Source organism: Pristiophorus japonicus, chromosome 5 (assembly GCF_044704955.1).
Source record: "Pristiophorus japonicus isolate sPriJap1 chromosome 5, sPriJap1.hap1, whole genome shotgun sequence".
Lineage (NCBI taxonomy): Eukaryota > Metazoa > Chordata > Chondrichthyes > Pristiophoridae > Pristiophorus > Pristiophorus japonicus.
The window spans coordinates 128,844,677-128,863,649 of record NC_091981.1 but is presented as its reverse complement, the minus strand read 5'-3'; the positions used below and the strand labels follow the sequence as shown (position 1 = coordinate 128,863,649).

At 48.0% G+C, this 18,973-nt stretch overlaps 1 protein-coding gene across 2 annotated transcripts in view; it reads left to right on the top strand.

The window, feature by feature from the left end:
• The window catches only part of gpnmb (glycoprotein (transmembrane) nmb), a 116,822-nt gene that overhangs the window by 69,676 nt on the left and 28,173 nt on the right, over window positions 1–18,973 (top strand). For both annotated transcript variants that reach the window (XM_070879949.1, XM_070879948.1), the window contains exons 6-7: window positions 936–1,526; window positions 15,139–15,261. In XM_070879949.1, coding sequence (XP_070736050.1) covers window positions 936–1,526; window positions 15,139–15,261 — 714 coding nt within the window. The remainder of the gene's footprint in view (window positions 1–935; window positions 1,527–15,138; window positions 15,262–18,973) is intronic.

The window sequence follows — 18,973 nt, the reverse complement described above, 5'->3', positions numbered from 1 at the left end:
GTAAGTGTGGCTTTCCTACGGATGTCAGCGGCGTACCCCTTAGCTTCGTCACCAACCGCAAATTCAGGGCCAATATAGTAGCTTTGAACATGTCATGCAAGCTTTGAACAATCAAACCAAATGGTTGAGTTCCTTTGATTGACTTTCTATGCCAAAAATGTGAGCAAAAAGTAGACAAATTCTTCTTGAAAGGAGAATAGCAATTACAATCTTTCTCAAAATTATGTTGGCATGTTTATTTGTGGAGTTGTGTCTTGCCTCTGCACCTGTTGCCAAATGGTAAAAAACTGGTCCATCTAAAGTGTCAGATTCTTATATTCTTAAAAACTTTTGAAATGTACTCTCTCCTTAAACTGTGAGACAGAAGTACTTTACTCAAACAATGGACAGCAAACTCTATAACACTTATACAAAAGGATGCTAACAGACACCTCAGGAGGGTAAAATTCAACTTCGGCAGAGCCGCGACACAGGTGGTAGCAAATCAGCCATCTCTTTAAACCTTGCCGAGTTTTCCTTTCCACTGAAATCAATGGTAATAAAAATTAGGGCAGATGTAAAATTGGTTCTCGCTTCACTATCACTTGTTTTACACTATTGCACAAAATCAAAATTACCCACTAAAGGTGAGCGGAAAATTGCATGTAAATGAAATTAAAGAAATAGGGACAATTAAAGGAGAATGTTACAAAGACAGTACAAAAATTCTGATAGATTTTGGGAAGCCTCACAAAGCATTCCAACCCATTAAAACCTTTGACAAGGCTAAAAGGGCAGGACATTGCGAAGTGTTGGCAGCTAAAAATATTGTGTATAGCCTAATGGAATGTCCTTTCTAAATATTGTTAATTGTCACAAAACAAATATTCTGATGAATCTTAAACTTACAATCGATAAATGGCTTATCTGTAATATATTTTCTGTTTTTTTTTCAGATCGTGTTCCAACTTATGTGCACATTTCACAAAAAAACAATCGCAATACCACTGATAATATCTATATAAAGAACTTAAATGTCGTCTTTGATGTTAAAATTCATGATCCCAGCAATTATCTGAAAAATGCTGCTATATCCTACAGTTGGAATTTTGGTGATGGACATGAGTCTTTATCAAAAAGCCCAACTGCTATTCACAATTATACTATGAGAGGGCATTTCAGTTCTAAGCTGATCGTTAAAGCAATTATACCAGTTTCCTGTGGCTCTATTATACCTACCACATTGAGCACTACGACTGAACTGAGCACCACGACTGAACCGAGCACTACGACTGAACCGAGCACTACGGCTGAATCGAGCACTACGACTGAACTGAGCACCACGACTGAACCGAGCACTACGGCTGAATCGAGCACTACGGCTGAATCGAGCACTACGGCTGAATCGAGCACTACGACTGAATCGAGCACTACGACTGAATCGAGCACTATGACTGAATCGAGCACTACGACTGAATCGAGCACTATGACTGAATCGAGCACTACGACTGAAACAAGCTCTATGACGAATCCAGACCCTACAACTGGTAAGTTGAGATTTATTTTCTTAGAATAATCAATGTAGAAACATAGAAACATAGAAAAAAGGTGCAGGAGTAGGCCATTCGGCCCTTCGAGCCTGCACCACCATTCAATAAGATCATGGCTGATTACTTATCTCAGTACCCCTTTCCTGTTTTCTCTCCATACCCCTTGATTCCTTTAGCCGTAAGGACCATATCTAACTCCCTCTTGAATATATCTATAATGAACTGGCATCAACAACTCTCTGTGGTAGAGAATTCCACAGGTTAACAACTCTCTGAGTGAAGAAGTTTATCCTCATCTTGGTTCTAAATGGCTTACCCCATATCCTTAGACTGTGACCCCTGGTTCTGGACTTCCCCAACATCGGGAACATTCTTCCTGCATCTAACCTGTCCAGTCCCATCAGAATTTTATATGTTTCTATGAGATCCCCTCTCATCCTTCTAAACTCCAGTGAATACATGCCCAGTCGATCCAGTCTCTCCTCACATGTCAGTCCTGCCATCCGGGTGATATTTCCTTTCTATACAGTGTAAATGCACACAAGGCCCATACTTGACAGAAGGTCACTCTGTGACCTGTTACCTTTATTACCAAGACCTCAAGAGGCAGATGGTGGGTGGAGCTTCCCCTTTTATACCGGAAAGTCCAGGTTAGGAGTGTCTCCCACAAGTTCGCCTCCTGTGGTCAGTGTTCACAAGGTGTACAACTTAGGTCAGCTTATACATGGGTTACAATGGCTACATGACATCACCTCCCCCCCAAAGTCCTATTGGGATCACAGGTTAAGTCTCCCTGGTGGTTTACGCTCCCTAGTAGAGTGTCTGAGTTGGGGCTCCGGTTGTTGGGCGCTGGCCTGAGTGTCTGCTGTTTGCGGTGCCTCAGGCCTGTCTGGATTGCCCACAGTGACTGGGCTCTCCTCCATTTGGTTCCGGTATTCGGTCACCTGTGGTGGAGTAAACTCTACATCGTGTTCTTCCTCTGCTTCTTCTGTGGGGTTGCTGAACCTCCTTTTAGTTTGATCCACATGTTTGCGGCAGATTTGTCCATTGGTAAGTTTAACTACCAAAACCCTATTCCCCTCTTTGGCAATCACAGTGCCTACAAGCCATTTGGGCCCTGCAGCGTAATTAAGGACAAAAACAGGGTCATTGACATCAATACATCGTGCCCTCGAATTCCTGTCATGGTAGTCACATTGTGACTGACGCCTGCTCTCAACAATTTCTTTCATAGTAGGATGTAAAAGGGATAACCTGGTTTTGAGCGTCCTTTTCATGAGCAGCTCTGCGGGTGGAACCCCTGTGAGCGAGTTTGGTCGGGATCTATTGGCCAACAGGAGGCGTGATAAGTGGCTTTGTAGGGAACCCCCTTGGATTCTGAGCATCCCCTGTTTGATTATCTGCACTGCTCGTTCCGCCTGGCCGTTTGAGGCCGGCTTGAACGGAGCCGTTCTGACATGGTTGATTCCATTGCCTGCCATGAAGTCCTGGAATTCAGTGCTTGTGAAGCACGGGCCATTGTCGCTGACCAAGACGTCCAATAGATCATGGGTGGCGAACATTGCCCGTAGACTTTTTACCGTGGCAGAGGATGTGCTTGAATTTAAAATGGCACACTCAATCCATTTAGAGTAGGCGTCTACTACAACCAAAAACATTTTTCCCATGAAAGGACCTGCGTAGTCCACATGGATGCCTGACCATGGCTTGGCGGGCCAGGACCAGGGGCTATGGGGGGGCTTCCCAGCTGAGCACATGTGTTGCACCTGCGAACACAAAGTTCCAGATCTGCATCTATCCCTGGCCACCAAACGTGTGACCTGGCAATTGCCTTCATCATGACAATGCCCGGGTGCTCATTGTGAAGTTCTCTGATAAACACCTCTCTGCCCTTCTGGGGCATGACTACTCGGTTTCCTCACAGTAGGCAATCGGCCTGAATCGAGAGTTCATCCTTGCCCCTATGAAACGGTTTAAACTCCTCAGGGCATGCCCCGTACGTGGCTGCCCAGTCCCCATTCAGGACGCATTTCTTACAGTGACAGTCGCGGGTCTTTATTTGTCCAGACTTTAATCTGACGGGCTGTCACAGGTGAGCCTTTACTTTCGAAAGCTTCAACAGCCATGACCATCTCAGCATCATGCTCAGCTGCCTCCTCAGTGGTGGCTAGTGGGAGCCTGCTGAGTGCATCGGCACAGTTTTCAGTGCCCGGTCTGTGCCGAATTGTGTAGTCATAGGCGGCTAACGTAAGTGCCCACCTCTGTATGCGGGGCGATGCATTCGCATTTATGGCCTTGTTGTTGGCCAAAAGGGACGTTAGGGGTTTGTGATCTGTCTCCAGCTCAAATTTCCTGCCAAACAGGTACTGGTGCATTTTTTTTTACTGCATATACACATGCTAGCGCTTCTTTTTCTACCATCCCGTAGCCCCTTTCTGCCTGGGACAGACTTCTGGAGGCATAAGCTATCGGCTGTAACTGACCATTGGCATTCACATGCTGCAACACACATCCGAGCCCATAGGACAACGCATCACATACGTTATAACTAGTTTCTTACACGGGTCATATAACGTTAACAGTTTGTTGGAGCATAACAGATTGCGTGCTCTATCAAAAGCCCTTTCCTGGCTGTCGTCCCAGACCCAATTGCGACCTTTGCATAGGAGAACATGTAGCGGCTCTAACAGCATGCTCAATTTTGGAAGAAAGTTGCCAAAATATTTCAGGAGCCCCAGGAACGAACGCAGCTCCGTCGTGTTACGGGGTCTGGGTGCTCTCTGGATCGCTTCTGTTTTGGACACAGTAGGTCTGATCCCATCTGCTGCTACCCTCCTCCCCAGGAATTCTACCTCTGGAGCTAAGAAGACGCACTTCGCCTTTTTCAGTCGTAGCCCTACCCGGTCCAGTCTGCGTAGCACCTCCTCCAGGTTGTGGAGGCGTTCTTCAGTATCGCGACCCGTGATGAGGATGTCGTCTGGAAAAACCACCGTCCTTGGAATCGACTTGAGGAGGCTTTCCATATTTCGGTGAAAGATCTCGGCGGCCGAACGAATCCCGAACGGCCATCTGTTATACTCAAACAACCCCTTGTGTGTCGTGATGGTGGTCAGCTTCTTTGACTCACTCGCCAGCTCCTGGGTCATGTAAGCTGAGGTCAGGTCCAATTTTGAAAAATGTTTGCCACCGGATAGCGGCGCAAAGAGGTCCTCCGCTCTCGGTAGCGGGTACTGGTCTTGGAGTGACACCCGATTGATGGTGGCCTTGTAATTGCCAAATATCCTGACCAACCCATCCGCCTTGAGCACCGGCACGATCGGGCTCGCCCAGTCACTGAATTCGACGGGCGAGATGATGCCTTCCCTCAGCAGGCGGTCCAATTCGCCTTCTATCTTTTCCCGCATCACGTACGGCACTGCCCTGGCCTTGTGGTGTACTGGCCTGGTGTCCGGGGTTTATGTGAATCACTACCTTGGTCCCCATGAAAGTGCTGATGCCGGATTGAAATAATGAGTCAAATTTGTCCAGGTCCTGTGAGCATGATACTCGCGCCATAGAAGAAATTGCATTGACATCGCCCCATTTCCAGTTCATGACAGCAAGCCAATTCCTCCCCAGTAGTGCGGGACCGTCCCCTGGGACAATCCAGAGTGGCAACCTGTTCTCCGAATCTTTGTGGGCCTTGACTAACGTGGTGCTGCCTAGCACCGGAATGATCTCCTTTGTATAGGTCCGTAGCAGTGCGTCAATCGGCAATAATTTTGGCCTCCTGGCCTTGGACACCCACAAGCTTTCAAACTGTTTGATACTCATCAGGGACTGGCTGGCCTCCGTGTCCAGCTCCATTAGTACTGGGATGCCATTGAGGAGCACTTTCATCATTATCGGTGGCGTCCTAGTATATGAGCTGTATATGTGCTCCACATGAACTCGCTGAACTTCAGCTTCCAATGATTTCCCCGAGTATTCATTTGGCCTCGTAGGGCTTACATCGGGCCCGTCCTCCTCGTACATCAACCTGGCTGCAGGCTTCCTGCACATACGCGCCAAGTGACCGCTGACATTGCAGTTTCTGCTGGTATACTGCTGATATCTGCAAGCTCTGGCTGGGTGTTTGCCTCCAGACCTCCAGCATGAGCTGAATGCCCCATTGATGGAAACAAAAGGTCCATTACCAGTCGATCGTCTCTGACTGTCTCTGTAACTGTCCTTAAGCGCACCATTAACAGGTGTTGATGGCCCCATTTCTGGCCGCATTGTCCATTGCGATGGCATGAATCGCCGTTCAGCTAGCCATTGTCTCTGTTGAATTCCCCCTTTGGGTTCGACTACATGCTGGGGCATGTCCGATTGCCCTTGTCTGCCTAGAGAACTGTGTGCCACATTAACAATGTTGACTCCCTGGTCGTTTGCCGCATTTAAGCCAAGATTTTTGCCATAAATCATTCTGGTCTCTTCCTCCCCTGAGATAATTACCTGGGCTATCAGAGCCGCCGCTTACAAGGTCAAGTCTTTGGTCTCAATCAGTTTCCTGAAAACCCCAGTGTGCCCGATGCCCTCAATAAAAAAGTCTCGCAGCATCTCCGCTCTGCATGCATCTGGGAACTTACATAGGCTCGCCAGTCACCGGAGATCTGCCACGAAGTCTGGAACGCTTTGCCCTTCTTGCCGTCGGTGCGTGTAAAACCGGTGTCTCGCCATGTGCATGCTGCTCGCCGGTTTAAGGTGTTCCCCGATCACCTTACTGAGCTCTTCGAACGTCTTGTCCACCGGCTTCTCTGGCGCTAGAAGGTCCTTCATCAGGGAGTACGTTCTGGATCCACAAAACGTCAGGAGATGAGCCCTGCGTTTGTCGGCCGAATCCTGTCCCAACCATTCCTTAGTGACAAAACTTTGCTGTCGTCTCTCAATAAAGTCGTCCCAATCATCACCAACACAGTACCTCTCTTCTGTGCTGCTAGTGTCCATGCTCGCGTGGTTTAAATCCCAGTTTCTCGTCGCCAATGATATGTCCTTACTATACAGTATAAATGCACACAAGGCCCATACTTGAGAGAAGATCACTCTGTGACCAGTTACCTTTATGACCAAGAACTCAGGAGGCAGACGGTGGGTGGAGCTTCCCCTTTTATACTGGAAAGTCCAGGTTAGGAGTGTCTCCCACAAGTTCGCCCCCTGTGGTCAGTGTTCTCAAGGTGTACAACTTAGATCAGCTTATACATGGGTTACAATGACAGTTGAATACATGACACCGAGAATCAGTCTGGCAAACCTTCGCTGCACTCCCTCAATAGCAAGAACGTCCTTCCTCAGATTAGGAGACCAAAACTGAACACAATATTCCAGGTGAGGCCTCACCAAGGCCCTGTACAACTGCAGTAAGACCTCCCTGCTCCTATATTCAAATCCCCTAGCTATGAAGGCCAACATGCCTCCTGTCTTCTTCAAAACGGAATAGTGCAAACAAACTCGAATTAAAATTCTTTGGAATTTAGAATTAAAATTTGATCTAACTTCAGTTAAAGGGGGTGCATTTCTGTAACGGTTCTCCTGCTGGCCGACTGTAACTTTGAAGGAAGAACCACAGAAATCCTGGAAAAACTGTGTAAACAGCATTCACACTATTTCTCCTGCATTTCACAGCTCTTCTGGCAAAGTCCTGCCAGACAAAAGGGAAATTCACCCCAATGTCTGAAAATTCCAAATGTTCTCAACTACTTATGATACTTGCATGTACTTATCTATCTTGATTTCCAATAGTATTGCACATGGGGAATCAAAACCAAGTGTAGTCTTCAGGTAAAACAGGGTTAGATGATGGGAGATAATTGGAACCGGGCGTGCAGATTTAATACCGTCCCACTGTAACGTCATGCATTCTGTCCTTATTTTTTATGTTTCTGTTATCAATTCCTGTGTCCAAATTTATAATTGAAACTGTCTATGTAAGGCACTGCAGCACCACCACTAACAGGGGAGTGTAAGTACAACGTGACAGGTTTACTTAGGCAATTACGATTATAAATGAAAATAGGAATTTATAATAGTAAATTAACAGGAAATGTAGAAGTAAGAGTTATAATCACGTATAGAGTTTAAAGGAGATAATTGAAAGAGTATGAGGAAGGAGAGAGGGAAGGAAAGAAGGAGAGTTGGAAAGTAAGAAGGACAGATAGAATGGGGGATGAGGAGAGGAAGAATGTGGAGATGAGAGATGAAGATGAGGGTAGAGGAGGAGGGGGATGGAGGGAAGGCTGTGAGGAGATGGAATGAAATGAAGAGGAGGCACAGGGAAAAATGAAGAAAAGAAGGGGAGAAGAATATGGTGAGGGAGAATGAGGTGGGGAGGGGGAGGGATGAGAGGGGGAGTTGGGGAGGGGAAGGTGCTTAAGGGAGACAAAGGAGGAGGAGGAGAGGAGGAGATGGTGAGGAGGAGTGGCAAAAGTGGGGAAGAGAAATGGGACAAGAGGAAGGGGAGAAGTGAGGAGACAGGAGGGAGATGGAAGGAGATGGGAAGGAAGGATTTGGGAAAAGAGAAGTGAAGATGGCGGAGGAGCAGGAGGAAGGAAAGGGAGGAGGAGGGGGAGTGGGGAAGATGTGAGGGGTGAATACAGGGATTGAGCTCATAGTTCAAATTGGATGGAGTGATTTAAATATTCCACCTCGGCTTCGTCAACTCTTCTATCTTCATTCCTTCCGATTCTCCTCTCATCTCCTTCGCTTCGCCCCTCCCTCCCCTATCCACCTCCTTCCATCCCTCTCATCTCTCCTTCCTTCCCTCCCTATTTCACCTTCCTTCTGTTCCCATCACACCTTATACTATTCTAGGCTTGTTTTTCTCTCCTAACCTTGTTTCTTCAGAAGTTAGCACTGAACCACCTCCAGTTACTTCTACTGTTTCTTATCCTAAGAACTCAAGAAACTACAACTATTACATCTGCTGCAGTGGACTCCAGTAAGTAACTAGGGAATGAGGAAGAAGGGAGAGCCTTTACCAAGCTCAGGAAGCAAAATGATCGATGCACATCTGATTTCAAAATGTCAACTTTCTCTTAAATAAAAATAGAAAATGCTGGAAATGCACAGCAGGTTGATCAGCATCTGAAGAAAGAAAGGACAGACCATCACTCAGGTGTAGACCCTGTGCTAGAATTGGAAATGGATAGATACATGAGTACATTAGTAGGACTGAACAAAACAAAGAGTGGGGCTGTAGAAGTCAAGAGTTAGGAATGCTGACTACTGTCATAAAGAAGAGTTAGTGATCCCTGCCTCCAAAGCCTAAAAACTTGGAAGCTTTAACCCTTTAAAATTCCTGTGCTAGAAAAGGCGCCTTCTTAACTAATGGATTTTGAGCAATCAGGGGGCATCTTTCTTCAATTCTTCAGACCCAGGAACTTTAAAGAACTGAAGTCCAAAGGTGCTGAAGTCAGGTTTGTGCACAAACCCATGAAGACTGGACCTGGGAGGAGCATTGCAGATCAAATTAAAGGAGTTCTTGGGCTGCACTTGGTGTACAGACCGTCATCATCATCATAGGCAGTCCCTCGAAATCGAGGAAGACTTGCTTCCACTCTAAAAGTGAGTTCTCAGGTGACTGAACAGTCCAATGCAGGAATTACAGTCTCTGTCACAGGTGGGACAGACAGTCGTTGAAGGAAAGGGTGGGTGGGACTGGTTTACCGCACGCTCCTTCCGCTGCCTGCACTTGTTTTCTGCATGTTCTCGGTGATGAGACTCGAGGTGCTTAGCGCCCTCCCGGATGCTTTTCCTCCACTGGTTTTTGGCCAGGGATTCCCAGGTATCGGTGGGTCTGTTGCACTTTATCAAGGAGACTTTGAGGGTGTCCTTGAAACGTTTCCTCTGTCCACCTGGGGCTCGCTTGCCATGTAGGAGTTCCGAATAGAGCGTTTGCTTTGCTTGTGTCGGGCATGCAGATGATGTGGCCCGCCCAACGGAGCTGGGCGAGTGTGGTCAGTGCTTCGATGCTGGGGATGTTGGCCTGATCGGGAACACTGACGTTAGTGTGTCTATCCTCCCAGGGGATTTGCAGGACCTTGCAGAGACAGCGTTGGTGGTATTTCTCCAAAGCTTTGAGGTGTCTACTGTATATGGTCCACGTCTCTGGGCCATATAGGAGAGCGGGTATCACTACAGCTCTGTAGACCATGAGCTTGGTGGCAGATTTGAGGACCTGATCTTCGAACACTGTCTTCCTCAGGCGACTGAAGGCTGCACTGGCACACTGGAGGCAGTGTTGGACCTCGTCGTCAATGTCTGTCCTTGCTGATAGTAGGCGCCCAAGGTATGGAAAGCGGTCCATGTTGTCCAAGGCCACGCCGTGGATTTTGATGACCGGGGGGCAGTGCTGTGTGGCGGGTCAGGTTGGTGGAGGATCTTTGCCTTACAGATGTTTAGTGTAAGGCCCATGCTTTCGTACGTCTCGGTGAAGATGTTGACGATGGCTTGGAGTTCAGCCTCTGAATGTGCGCAGATGCAAGTGACATCCATGTACTGTAATTCGATGACAGAGAATGGGACGGTCTTTGATCTGGCCTGGAGGTTTCCACTGGTTTTATAGTTTAGTTCCACTCCAGCAGGGAGCTTGTTGAGTGTGAGATGGAGCATTGCAGTGAGGAAGATCGAGAAGACAGTTTGCGCGATGATGCAGCCCTGCTGGATCCCAGTCCGGACGTGGATTGGGTCTGTGGTGGATCCATTGGTCAGGATCACAGCTTGCATGTCGTCGTGGAGCAGGCAGAGGATGGTGACAAAGTTTTGGTGGAAGCCGAAATGGTGGAGGAAGCCCCATAGTCCCTCACGGTTAACAGTGTCAAAGGCCTTTGTGAGGTCAAAGAAGGCCATGTATAAGGGTTGGTACTGTTCCCTGCATTTCTCTTGCAGTTGTCACGCCATGAAGATGATGTCCGTTGTACCCCGGAGTGGACGGAATCCGCATTGTGACACTGGGAGGAACTCTGGGTTCAATGACTAGCAATCAGATGTTTTGAAAAGATGAAAAGATGAAAATTGATGGCTCATGTAATAGAAATTTCAATTAAACTTTGGAAAGGAATCAAACGAACAAAAGAGCAGGAAAGTTGATAAATAAGATGGTGAACAGGCTTGGAAAAGATGCACAATAAAACCCTCCAAAATGGAGATAAATGAGGGACAGGAAAGCAGAGGAAATCCTGGAAATATGAAATAAAAACAGAAAATTCTGGAAGCACACAGCAGGCCCAAAAAGAAACAAAACAGGCCGAAGATCTGGATGCAGGTGATAGGTCTAAACAGGAACTGCCAATTCACCTCACCTCCTCTCAGATGCTGAAGGACCCATCATGCATTCACATCACCCTCTGCTTTAAGAAAAAGGGGAACATAGCTAATATCTGAAGCTGTTAATGTCAGTGTTCAGAGCAGAGGAATGCCGAGTACTCAGGAGAAAGATGAAACACTAGGACCAATTTAATGAAATTGTGCACCCAACCTCACCTGTACAGTAGGTATGCACCCTGCATGATTTTTGTCGATTAAAATTAATGAATAGAAAATTATGGGAGGTAAATGCCCAAATTCATAATATGCTCTTCTGGTGGATCAGGCCCCACGCCAGGCGTGCAGTTTTATTAAATTACCTCTCGTGCTTCTGAACGTTGTATTGAGCTTCATTAGAGCAGTGTCGGAGGCCAATTACAGAAAGGTCAGAGTTGGAAAGGAGGAGGATTTTATTAACTGTATTCCAAGAACAAGACTGCAACATATAGGGCTCAATTTTCTCCAGTGATTTGCCGTTTTTTTGGAGCAAGCTGCTTTTTTTGGCCTAAGTTTTTAAAAAAACAGTTTCGCTAATCAATTTGCACCAGCATAACTCAGTTACGATTTTTTTAGGTAAGTTTTTTTTTCAGCCAAAGGGAGCGTAACCTGCCACTCGTGCCAATTCTGGCCATTTAGGCCAGTTTGGCAGCTGAGAGTTACTCCAGTTCTGCTTAGGCCAGTGTATGTGGCCTCTGCAGAAAAACCTTCTGGAGAGATAAAGATAATGGCGCAGGTAAGGAAATCGGCGCAGGTAAGTGCGGCAGATGCCCATACAGCAGCAGCAGGAAAGGTAAGAGAGAGGGGGAGAGAGAAAGGGGGGAGGTGGTGGGGTGAGGGGGGGGGGGGCGGGGGGGTAGAGAGAGGGGGGGGTGGGGGGGAACCCTTTCGGGTGTAGTTAGGTGTGGGGACTGGGAGGGAGGCGGCCATTCGGTCTGGGATGAGGCGGGGGAGCAGACCGGGCGGCCACTCGGCCTGGGATAGGGATGGGGGAGTGGTCTGGGCCATTTGGCCTCGGCTAGGGTCGGGACTGGCAAGCCCTTCAGCCAGGGCTAGAGGCGGGGGAACGGGACCGGCACCGGCAAGGCACTCGGGGGTGGGGGGGAGTGGTAACGGCAAGCCCTTCGGCCAAGGCTAGGGGTGGGAGTGCGGGACCGGCACGGAAAGGGACTCGGGGCTGAGGGGGGAGCGGGACTGACAAGTCCTTCAGCCAGGACGGGGGAGAGGGACCAGGACCGGCAAGCCACTCGAGGCTCGGGGCGGGCGGGGAAAGCAGACCGGGAGGCCCTTTGGCCTGGGATTGGGGAGGGGATCGGGATCGGCATTGGGGGAGAACTTTAATAATTGGAGGTAAGTTGCTGCAATATATTTTAATGTGTTTTTAAGTTGATGCAATGTGTTTTAATGTGTTTTTAAGTTGATGCAATGTGTTTTAATGTGTTTTTAAGTTGATGCAATGTGTTTTAATGTGTTGCGAGCTGGCTGTATGTTTCACTTTGCAGCATCAGCACGCATTGTGTCCCTGGTTACTGTGGCAACCCAATCTTTTTTGGGGGCTCCACCCCCAAAACTAAAGGACGGTTAGGCTGCGCCAAAATGAAGAAATCCAACCGGGAAACTTAGAACTTTTTTTTTTGGCGTACTTAGGCCCCCAAAAAACAGGCGTAACTCTTCAAGTACACCAAAAAAAGCTTTGGGGAAAATTGAGCCCATAGTATCCAATATATAATCAGATCAACTACATCAATTCTTGATTGCGATAGATGGAGTGCAATGTATTTTTCCCAGTCTGACACATTCCTATGTTCCTATACAAATGTTTGAGTTAAGAAAGATGCAGCTTGTAAATTGGGGGTGGATTTTAACTATCGAGCAACCTACCAGCGGAGCTGCCAGCCAGCTCCTGATAGTCCTGACAGGCGGTCCAGTCCATTTTGGCTGCAATCCCTCATTACCATGGTGCCAGAGAGCTGCGGGTCCCAAATGGGTATGCCTCTGCTGCTCACCAGCTCCAGGCTGACACAATACCCAGCAGCCCAGAGACTGACCAGGCCAGCAGGAAGCTATGTCCGAGAAGGGGGATGGGTATACAATGGTGGTAGTCGGGAGAGCCCAGGGCAGTGGCGGCCCACATTATTCCTGTGGTGCCCAGAGGAGCATTACTGCTCTACCTGACCCCATAAATTAATATCAACATTTTCCTCTTCTGCTATAGCACCAGGATGTATTGAGCAGAGTAACCACAGTGGGCTCTCTGGAAATGATAGCATAGTGGTTATGTTATTGGACTAGTAATCCAGAGGCCTGGACTAATGATTCAGAGACGCGAGTTCAAATCCCACCACGGCAGCTGGGCAATTTAAATTCAATCAATTTAACAAATCTGGAATAAAAAGCTAGTATCAGTAATGGTGACCGTGAAACTATCGGATTGTCGTAAAAACCCATCTCGTTCACTAATATCCTTTAGGGAAGGAAATCTGTCATCCTTACCTGGTCTGGACTATATGTGACTCCAGATCCACAGCAAAGTGGTTGACTCTTAACTGCCCTCTGAAATGGCCTAGCAAGCCACTCAGTTGCAACAAACTGCTATGAAAAACAAAAATAAGAATAAAACGGGACAGACCACCTTGTATCAACCTCAGCGCTGGCTACGGACATGACAGCCCAGTCAACCCTGCAAAGTCCTCCTCATAAACATCTGGGGAAAATTGGGAGAGCTGTCCCACAGACTAGTCAAGTAACAGCCTGACATAGTCATACTCACAGAATCATACCTTTCAGCCAATGTCCCAGACTCCTCCATCACCATCTCTGGATATGTCCTGTCCCTCGGCAGGACAGACCCACCAGAGGTGGTGGCACAGTAGTATACAGCCAGGAGGGAATGGCCCTGGGAGTCCTCAACATTGAGTCCAGATCCCATGAAGTCTCATGGCTTCAGGTTAAGCATAGCCAAGGAAACCTCCTGCTGATTACGACCTACCACCCTCCCTCCGCTGATGAATCAGTACTCTTCCATGTTGAACACCACTTGAAAGAAGCACTGAGCGTATCAAGGGCACAGAATGTACTCTGGGTGGGGGACTTCAATGTCCATCACCAAGAGTGGCTCAGTAACACCACTACTCTCCGAGCTGGCCGAGTCCTGACATAGGACATAGCTGCCAGATTGGGTTTCCAGCAGGTGGTGAGAGAACCAACTCGAGGGAAAAACCTATATGACCTCGTCCTCACCTGTCGCAGATGCATCTGTCCATGACAGCATTGGTAGCAGTCCTTGTGGAGACAAAATCCCATTCACACTGAGGACACCCTCTATCGTGTTGTGTGGCATTACCACCGTGCTAAATGAGATAGACTCAGAACAGATCTGGCAGCTCAAAACTGGGCATCCTTGAGGTGATGTGGGCCATCAGCAGCAGCAGAATTGTATTCCACCACAATCTGTAACCTCATGGCCTGGCATATCCCTCACTCTACCATTACATCAAGCCAGGGGACCAACCGTGGTTCATTAAGGAGTGCAGAAGAGCATGCCAGAAACAGCACCGGGTGTGCCAAAAAATGAGGTGCCAGCCTGGGGAAGCTGCAACATAGGACTCCACCACAACCATCTTCTTTTGTGCTAGGTATGACTCCAGCCAGCGGAGAGCTTTCCCCGATTCCCATTGACCTCAGTTTTACTAGGGCTCCCTGATGCCACACTCTTGTCAAATGCTGCCTTGATGTCAAAGGCAGTCACTCTCACCTCACCTCTGGAATTCAGCTCTTTTGTCCATGTTTGGACCAAGGCTGTAATGAGGTCTGGAGCCGAGTGGTCCTGGCGGAACCCAAACTGAGCATTGGTGAGCAGGTTATTGGTAAGTGCCGCTTGATAGCACTATCGACGACACCTTCTCAAGGGCAATTAGGGATGGGCACCAATACTAGCCATGCCAACAATGCCCACATTCCAGGAACAAATTGTTTAAAAGGGCAATTAAAATGGCATTGGGGTCCTGTACGTCATAGGACCTCGATTTGCAAATATTAATGACGTTTCCGCATAATTCAGGTGGGTGCGTCGGCTGCCCAGTGTAAAGGCCTGGGGATAGTGGCGGCAGAGTGGGAACAGGGAGATAAGTCCACCACCTCTTTTTAAAACTCTGTTACTGCCCTATTTTCTACAGACAGAAGGAGTTCCAATGTCCCCTCAGATCTCTCTGCAGCCAACATCTGCAATGTTTTTAAAAATATGCTTGCCCTTCACATGTAGCATTTATGCTCATTTTTATTTCCCCACCAGATTCCTCAACAACAGTTGTTACTACCAATGGTACAAACAGTCCACTGCAGCTGGTGAAGAGAGATGCCTCCAACTGTAACCTCTACAGATATGGCTACTTTGAAACAAACATCACAGTTGTAGGTAGGTAATATTATCAAAAATTGTGCTGAGTTCAAATGCCCTATTTGAAAAGTTCCCTAATTTGCTCTCTGAGCAGGGAATACAATAAAATCTTACAGTATTACAGTTAGGTATAACCTTAAACTACTTTTATAATATATGTACATACGGTCTGCCCACCACCCGAGGGCACTACCATCGGAGGTCCTAGGGTCATAGGTACACTCGTGCTGGGCCCGGTATATAACCTGAATTTCACCTTTGTAGCTTCACTTCTGGAAGCCATTAAAGACTGACCAGGTTACACCTAGTCATTGGCTCACAGTATGGAGTTAATTGTATCATTTCATACACCATAACTGCCGATGAGGCAAATACGAAACCACGCAAAAGTATGGTGAGCACAGCACGATCGAATATTGTTGGAATTCTCGAGAGATTCAATGAGGGAGAGGATTGGGGAGATTTCACGGATCGTCTTGACCAGTATTTCGTGGCAAACAACCTAAACAAAGACAAGGATGCAGAGAAGCGCAGGGCAGTTCTTCTCACCGTCTGTGGCCCCACGATCCATGCACTCATCAAGAATCTGCTCTCACCCACTCTTCCTACAGAAAAGGATTACAAAAAACGGTGTGCTCTACTTCGGGAACACCTTAAACCCACGGAAGGAATCCTTAAATCCAGATAGCGCTTCTATACGCACGTTCGTCCAGAAGGCCAGGCGTAACGGCATTTGTGTCCGACCTGAGACATCTTGCAGGGTCTTGCAAATTTGGGCCTACGTTGGAAGACATGCTGCGTGACTTTTTCGTGATTGGGGTCAACCACGAGGCGATCTTAAGTAAGCTACTGGCTGCGGAGACGCCGGACCTCAGCAAGGTCATCACCATCGCCCAGGCTTGCATGTCCACACAGAAAAGCACGAAGCAGATATCGCGACAATACAGGAACTCCACGGCAAGTACTGTGTACAAAATTGTATCGACGACCGGCAGAGCTGCACATGGCAGGGCCTACTTGACTGCGTCTGCAAGGCCGGGAGCCACTCAAAGTTCGCCATCGAAGGCCTACTCGACTACGTATGTGAGAACAGGAGCCGCTCAAAGCCCGCCATCGGGCGCAAATCCAAGCTCAACGTGTTGGCGTTGTGGGGGCAATCACCGACCCCATCAGACCCAGAGGACTTTCGAAAAGCTGTGGGAAATCAAGGCAGAGAGACCCAAGCTGAGTCCGATAAATGCAAAGTTGCATACCTACACCAAAGAGCTCATACCAGTGATCGGTAGTGTAGCAGTAAGAGTGTCGTACGAGGGAGCGGTTCATGGCACCAGAGGTCAAATTCCTTGGACAAAAGATTGCTGCAGACGGAATCAGGCCTACAGACGCGAAAACAGAGGCCATCAAAAATGCGCCCAGACCCCAGAATATGATGGAGCTGCGTTCGTTCCTGGGTCTTCTCAACTACTTCGGTAACTTCTTACCCAAATTGAGCACCGTATTAGTATGCAGTATGTATGCAGAGGGTGTGCGAAGACGGGGCATCTTCAGCGGACGTGTCCACAGCAGAGCAAGCGAGCTGCGACACACCACGTGGACGATGATCAATCCAGCGTGGATCTGGCGATGCAACCCGAGGCACTTGAGAGCTCCGAGAAGGAAGTGTATAGCGTATGTGCGTACCTAACAAAGAACCAACCGATAATGATGGAGGTAAAATTAAACGACGTGCCGGTATCCATGGAATTAGACATGGGTGCGAGTCAATCGATAATGAGCCAGAGGACTTTCGAAAAGCTGTGGGAAATCAAGGCAGAGAGACCCAAGCTGAGTCCAATAAATGCGAAGTTGCGTACCTACACCAAAGAGCTCATACCAGTGATCGGTAGTGCAACAGTAAGAGTGTCGTTCAAGGGAGCGGTTCATGATCTACCATTATGCATTATCCCGGGCAACGGCCCATCGTTATTCGGCAGGAGTTGGCTTGAGAAAATAAAATGGAAATGGTACGATATCAAAGCTTTGTCATCAGCGGATGATAATTTGTGTGCTCAAGTGCTGAGCAAATTTCCCTCACTGAACTGGGAATTGGCAGCTTCAAGGGAGCCAAGATGCAGATAGATTCACCTAGGCCCAGACGCAAGGCCCTTCCATCACAAAGCCAGTGCGGTCCCGCACATGATGAGAGAAAAGGTCGAGTTCGAATTGGACAGGTTACAATGCGAGGGGGTCATCTCACTGGTCGAATTTAATGAATGGGCCAGTCCCATTTTTCCGGTGTTAAAGAGCGATGGCACGGTCAGGATTTGTGAAGACTACAAGGTCACGATAACCAAGTTTCGAAACAAGATCCGCTACCGAAAGCTGATGACCTGTTTGCATCGCGAACTGGGGGAAAATCGTTCACCAAATTGGATCTAATGTCGGCCTACATGACACAGGAACTGGTTGAATCATCAAAGAAACTTACATGCATCAACACGCACAAAGGACTGTTTATTTATAACAGGTATCCTTTTGGCATTCATTTGGCGGCAGCCATATTTCAGGGAAATATGGAGTGCCTATTGAAATCCGTCCCCAGGACCGTGGTATTCCAAGGCGACATCCTAGTTGCAGGTCGTGACACCGCCGAGCACCTGCACAATCTGGAAGAGGTTCTGCGTCGTCTGGACAAAGTGGGACTCAGGCTGAAACATTCGAAGTGCGTTTTCATGGCACCAGAGGTCGAATTCCTTGGACGAAAGATTGCTGCAGACGGAATCAGGCCTACAGACGCGAAAACAGAGGCCATCAAAAATGCACCCAGGCCCCAGAATGTGACGGAGCTGCGTTCGTTCCTGTGTCTTCTCAACTGTTTCGGTACAGTATTAGAGCCTTTGCACATGCTGCTCAGGAAAGGAGACGAGTGGGTGTGGGGTGAACTTCAAGATAGAACCTTTGAGAAGGCTAGAAATCTGTTGTGTTCCCACAAGCTACTAGTACTGTATGACCCATGCAAGCGTCTAATTTTGACCTGTGATGCGTCATCCTATGGGGTCGGCTGCGTACTCCAGCAAGCCAATGAGTCAAGCAAACTACAACCAGTTGCATACGCGTCTCAAAGCATGTCCAAGGCAGAAAGAGCCTACGGCATGGTAGAGAAAGAGGCTTTGGCATGTGTATATCGTTGTTCTCGGAACACAAAGGTATCAATACCAATGCGTTGTCCCGTATCCAGAGTTGGGCGCTGACATTATCTGCCTATGATTATGTCATTCACCATAGACCAGGCACCAACAACTGCGCTGATGCATTGAGCCAGTTACCGTTGCCCACACCGAAGGTGGAAACGCCAATGCCCGCAGAGCTACTCATGGTCATGGATGCATTTGAGAGTGAAGGGTTGCCTGTCATTGCTCAACAAGTTAAGACCTGGACCAACCAGGATCTGACCCTACCGGTTGTAAAACGTTGTGTTCTTAACGGGGACTGGTCGACCATCCCCAAGCAAATGGGTGATGAAACTGTACAGCCGTCGCAAAGATGAGCTTTCCATCCAGTCCGACTGTTTACTGTGGGGTAATCGTGTTGTAATACCCAAGAAAGGCAGGGCGAGATTTGTACGGGAGTTACATAGTACGCATCCCGGTATTGTCATGATGAAGGCCATCGCCAGGTCCCATGTTTGGTAGCCTGGCATTGACTCTGTGCATCAGTGCAGCACTTGCATGCAGTTAAGCAATGCCCCAAA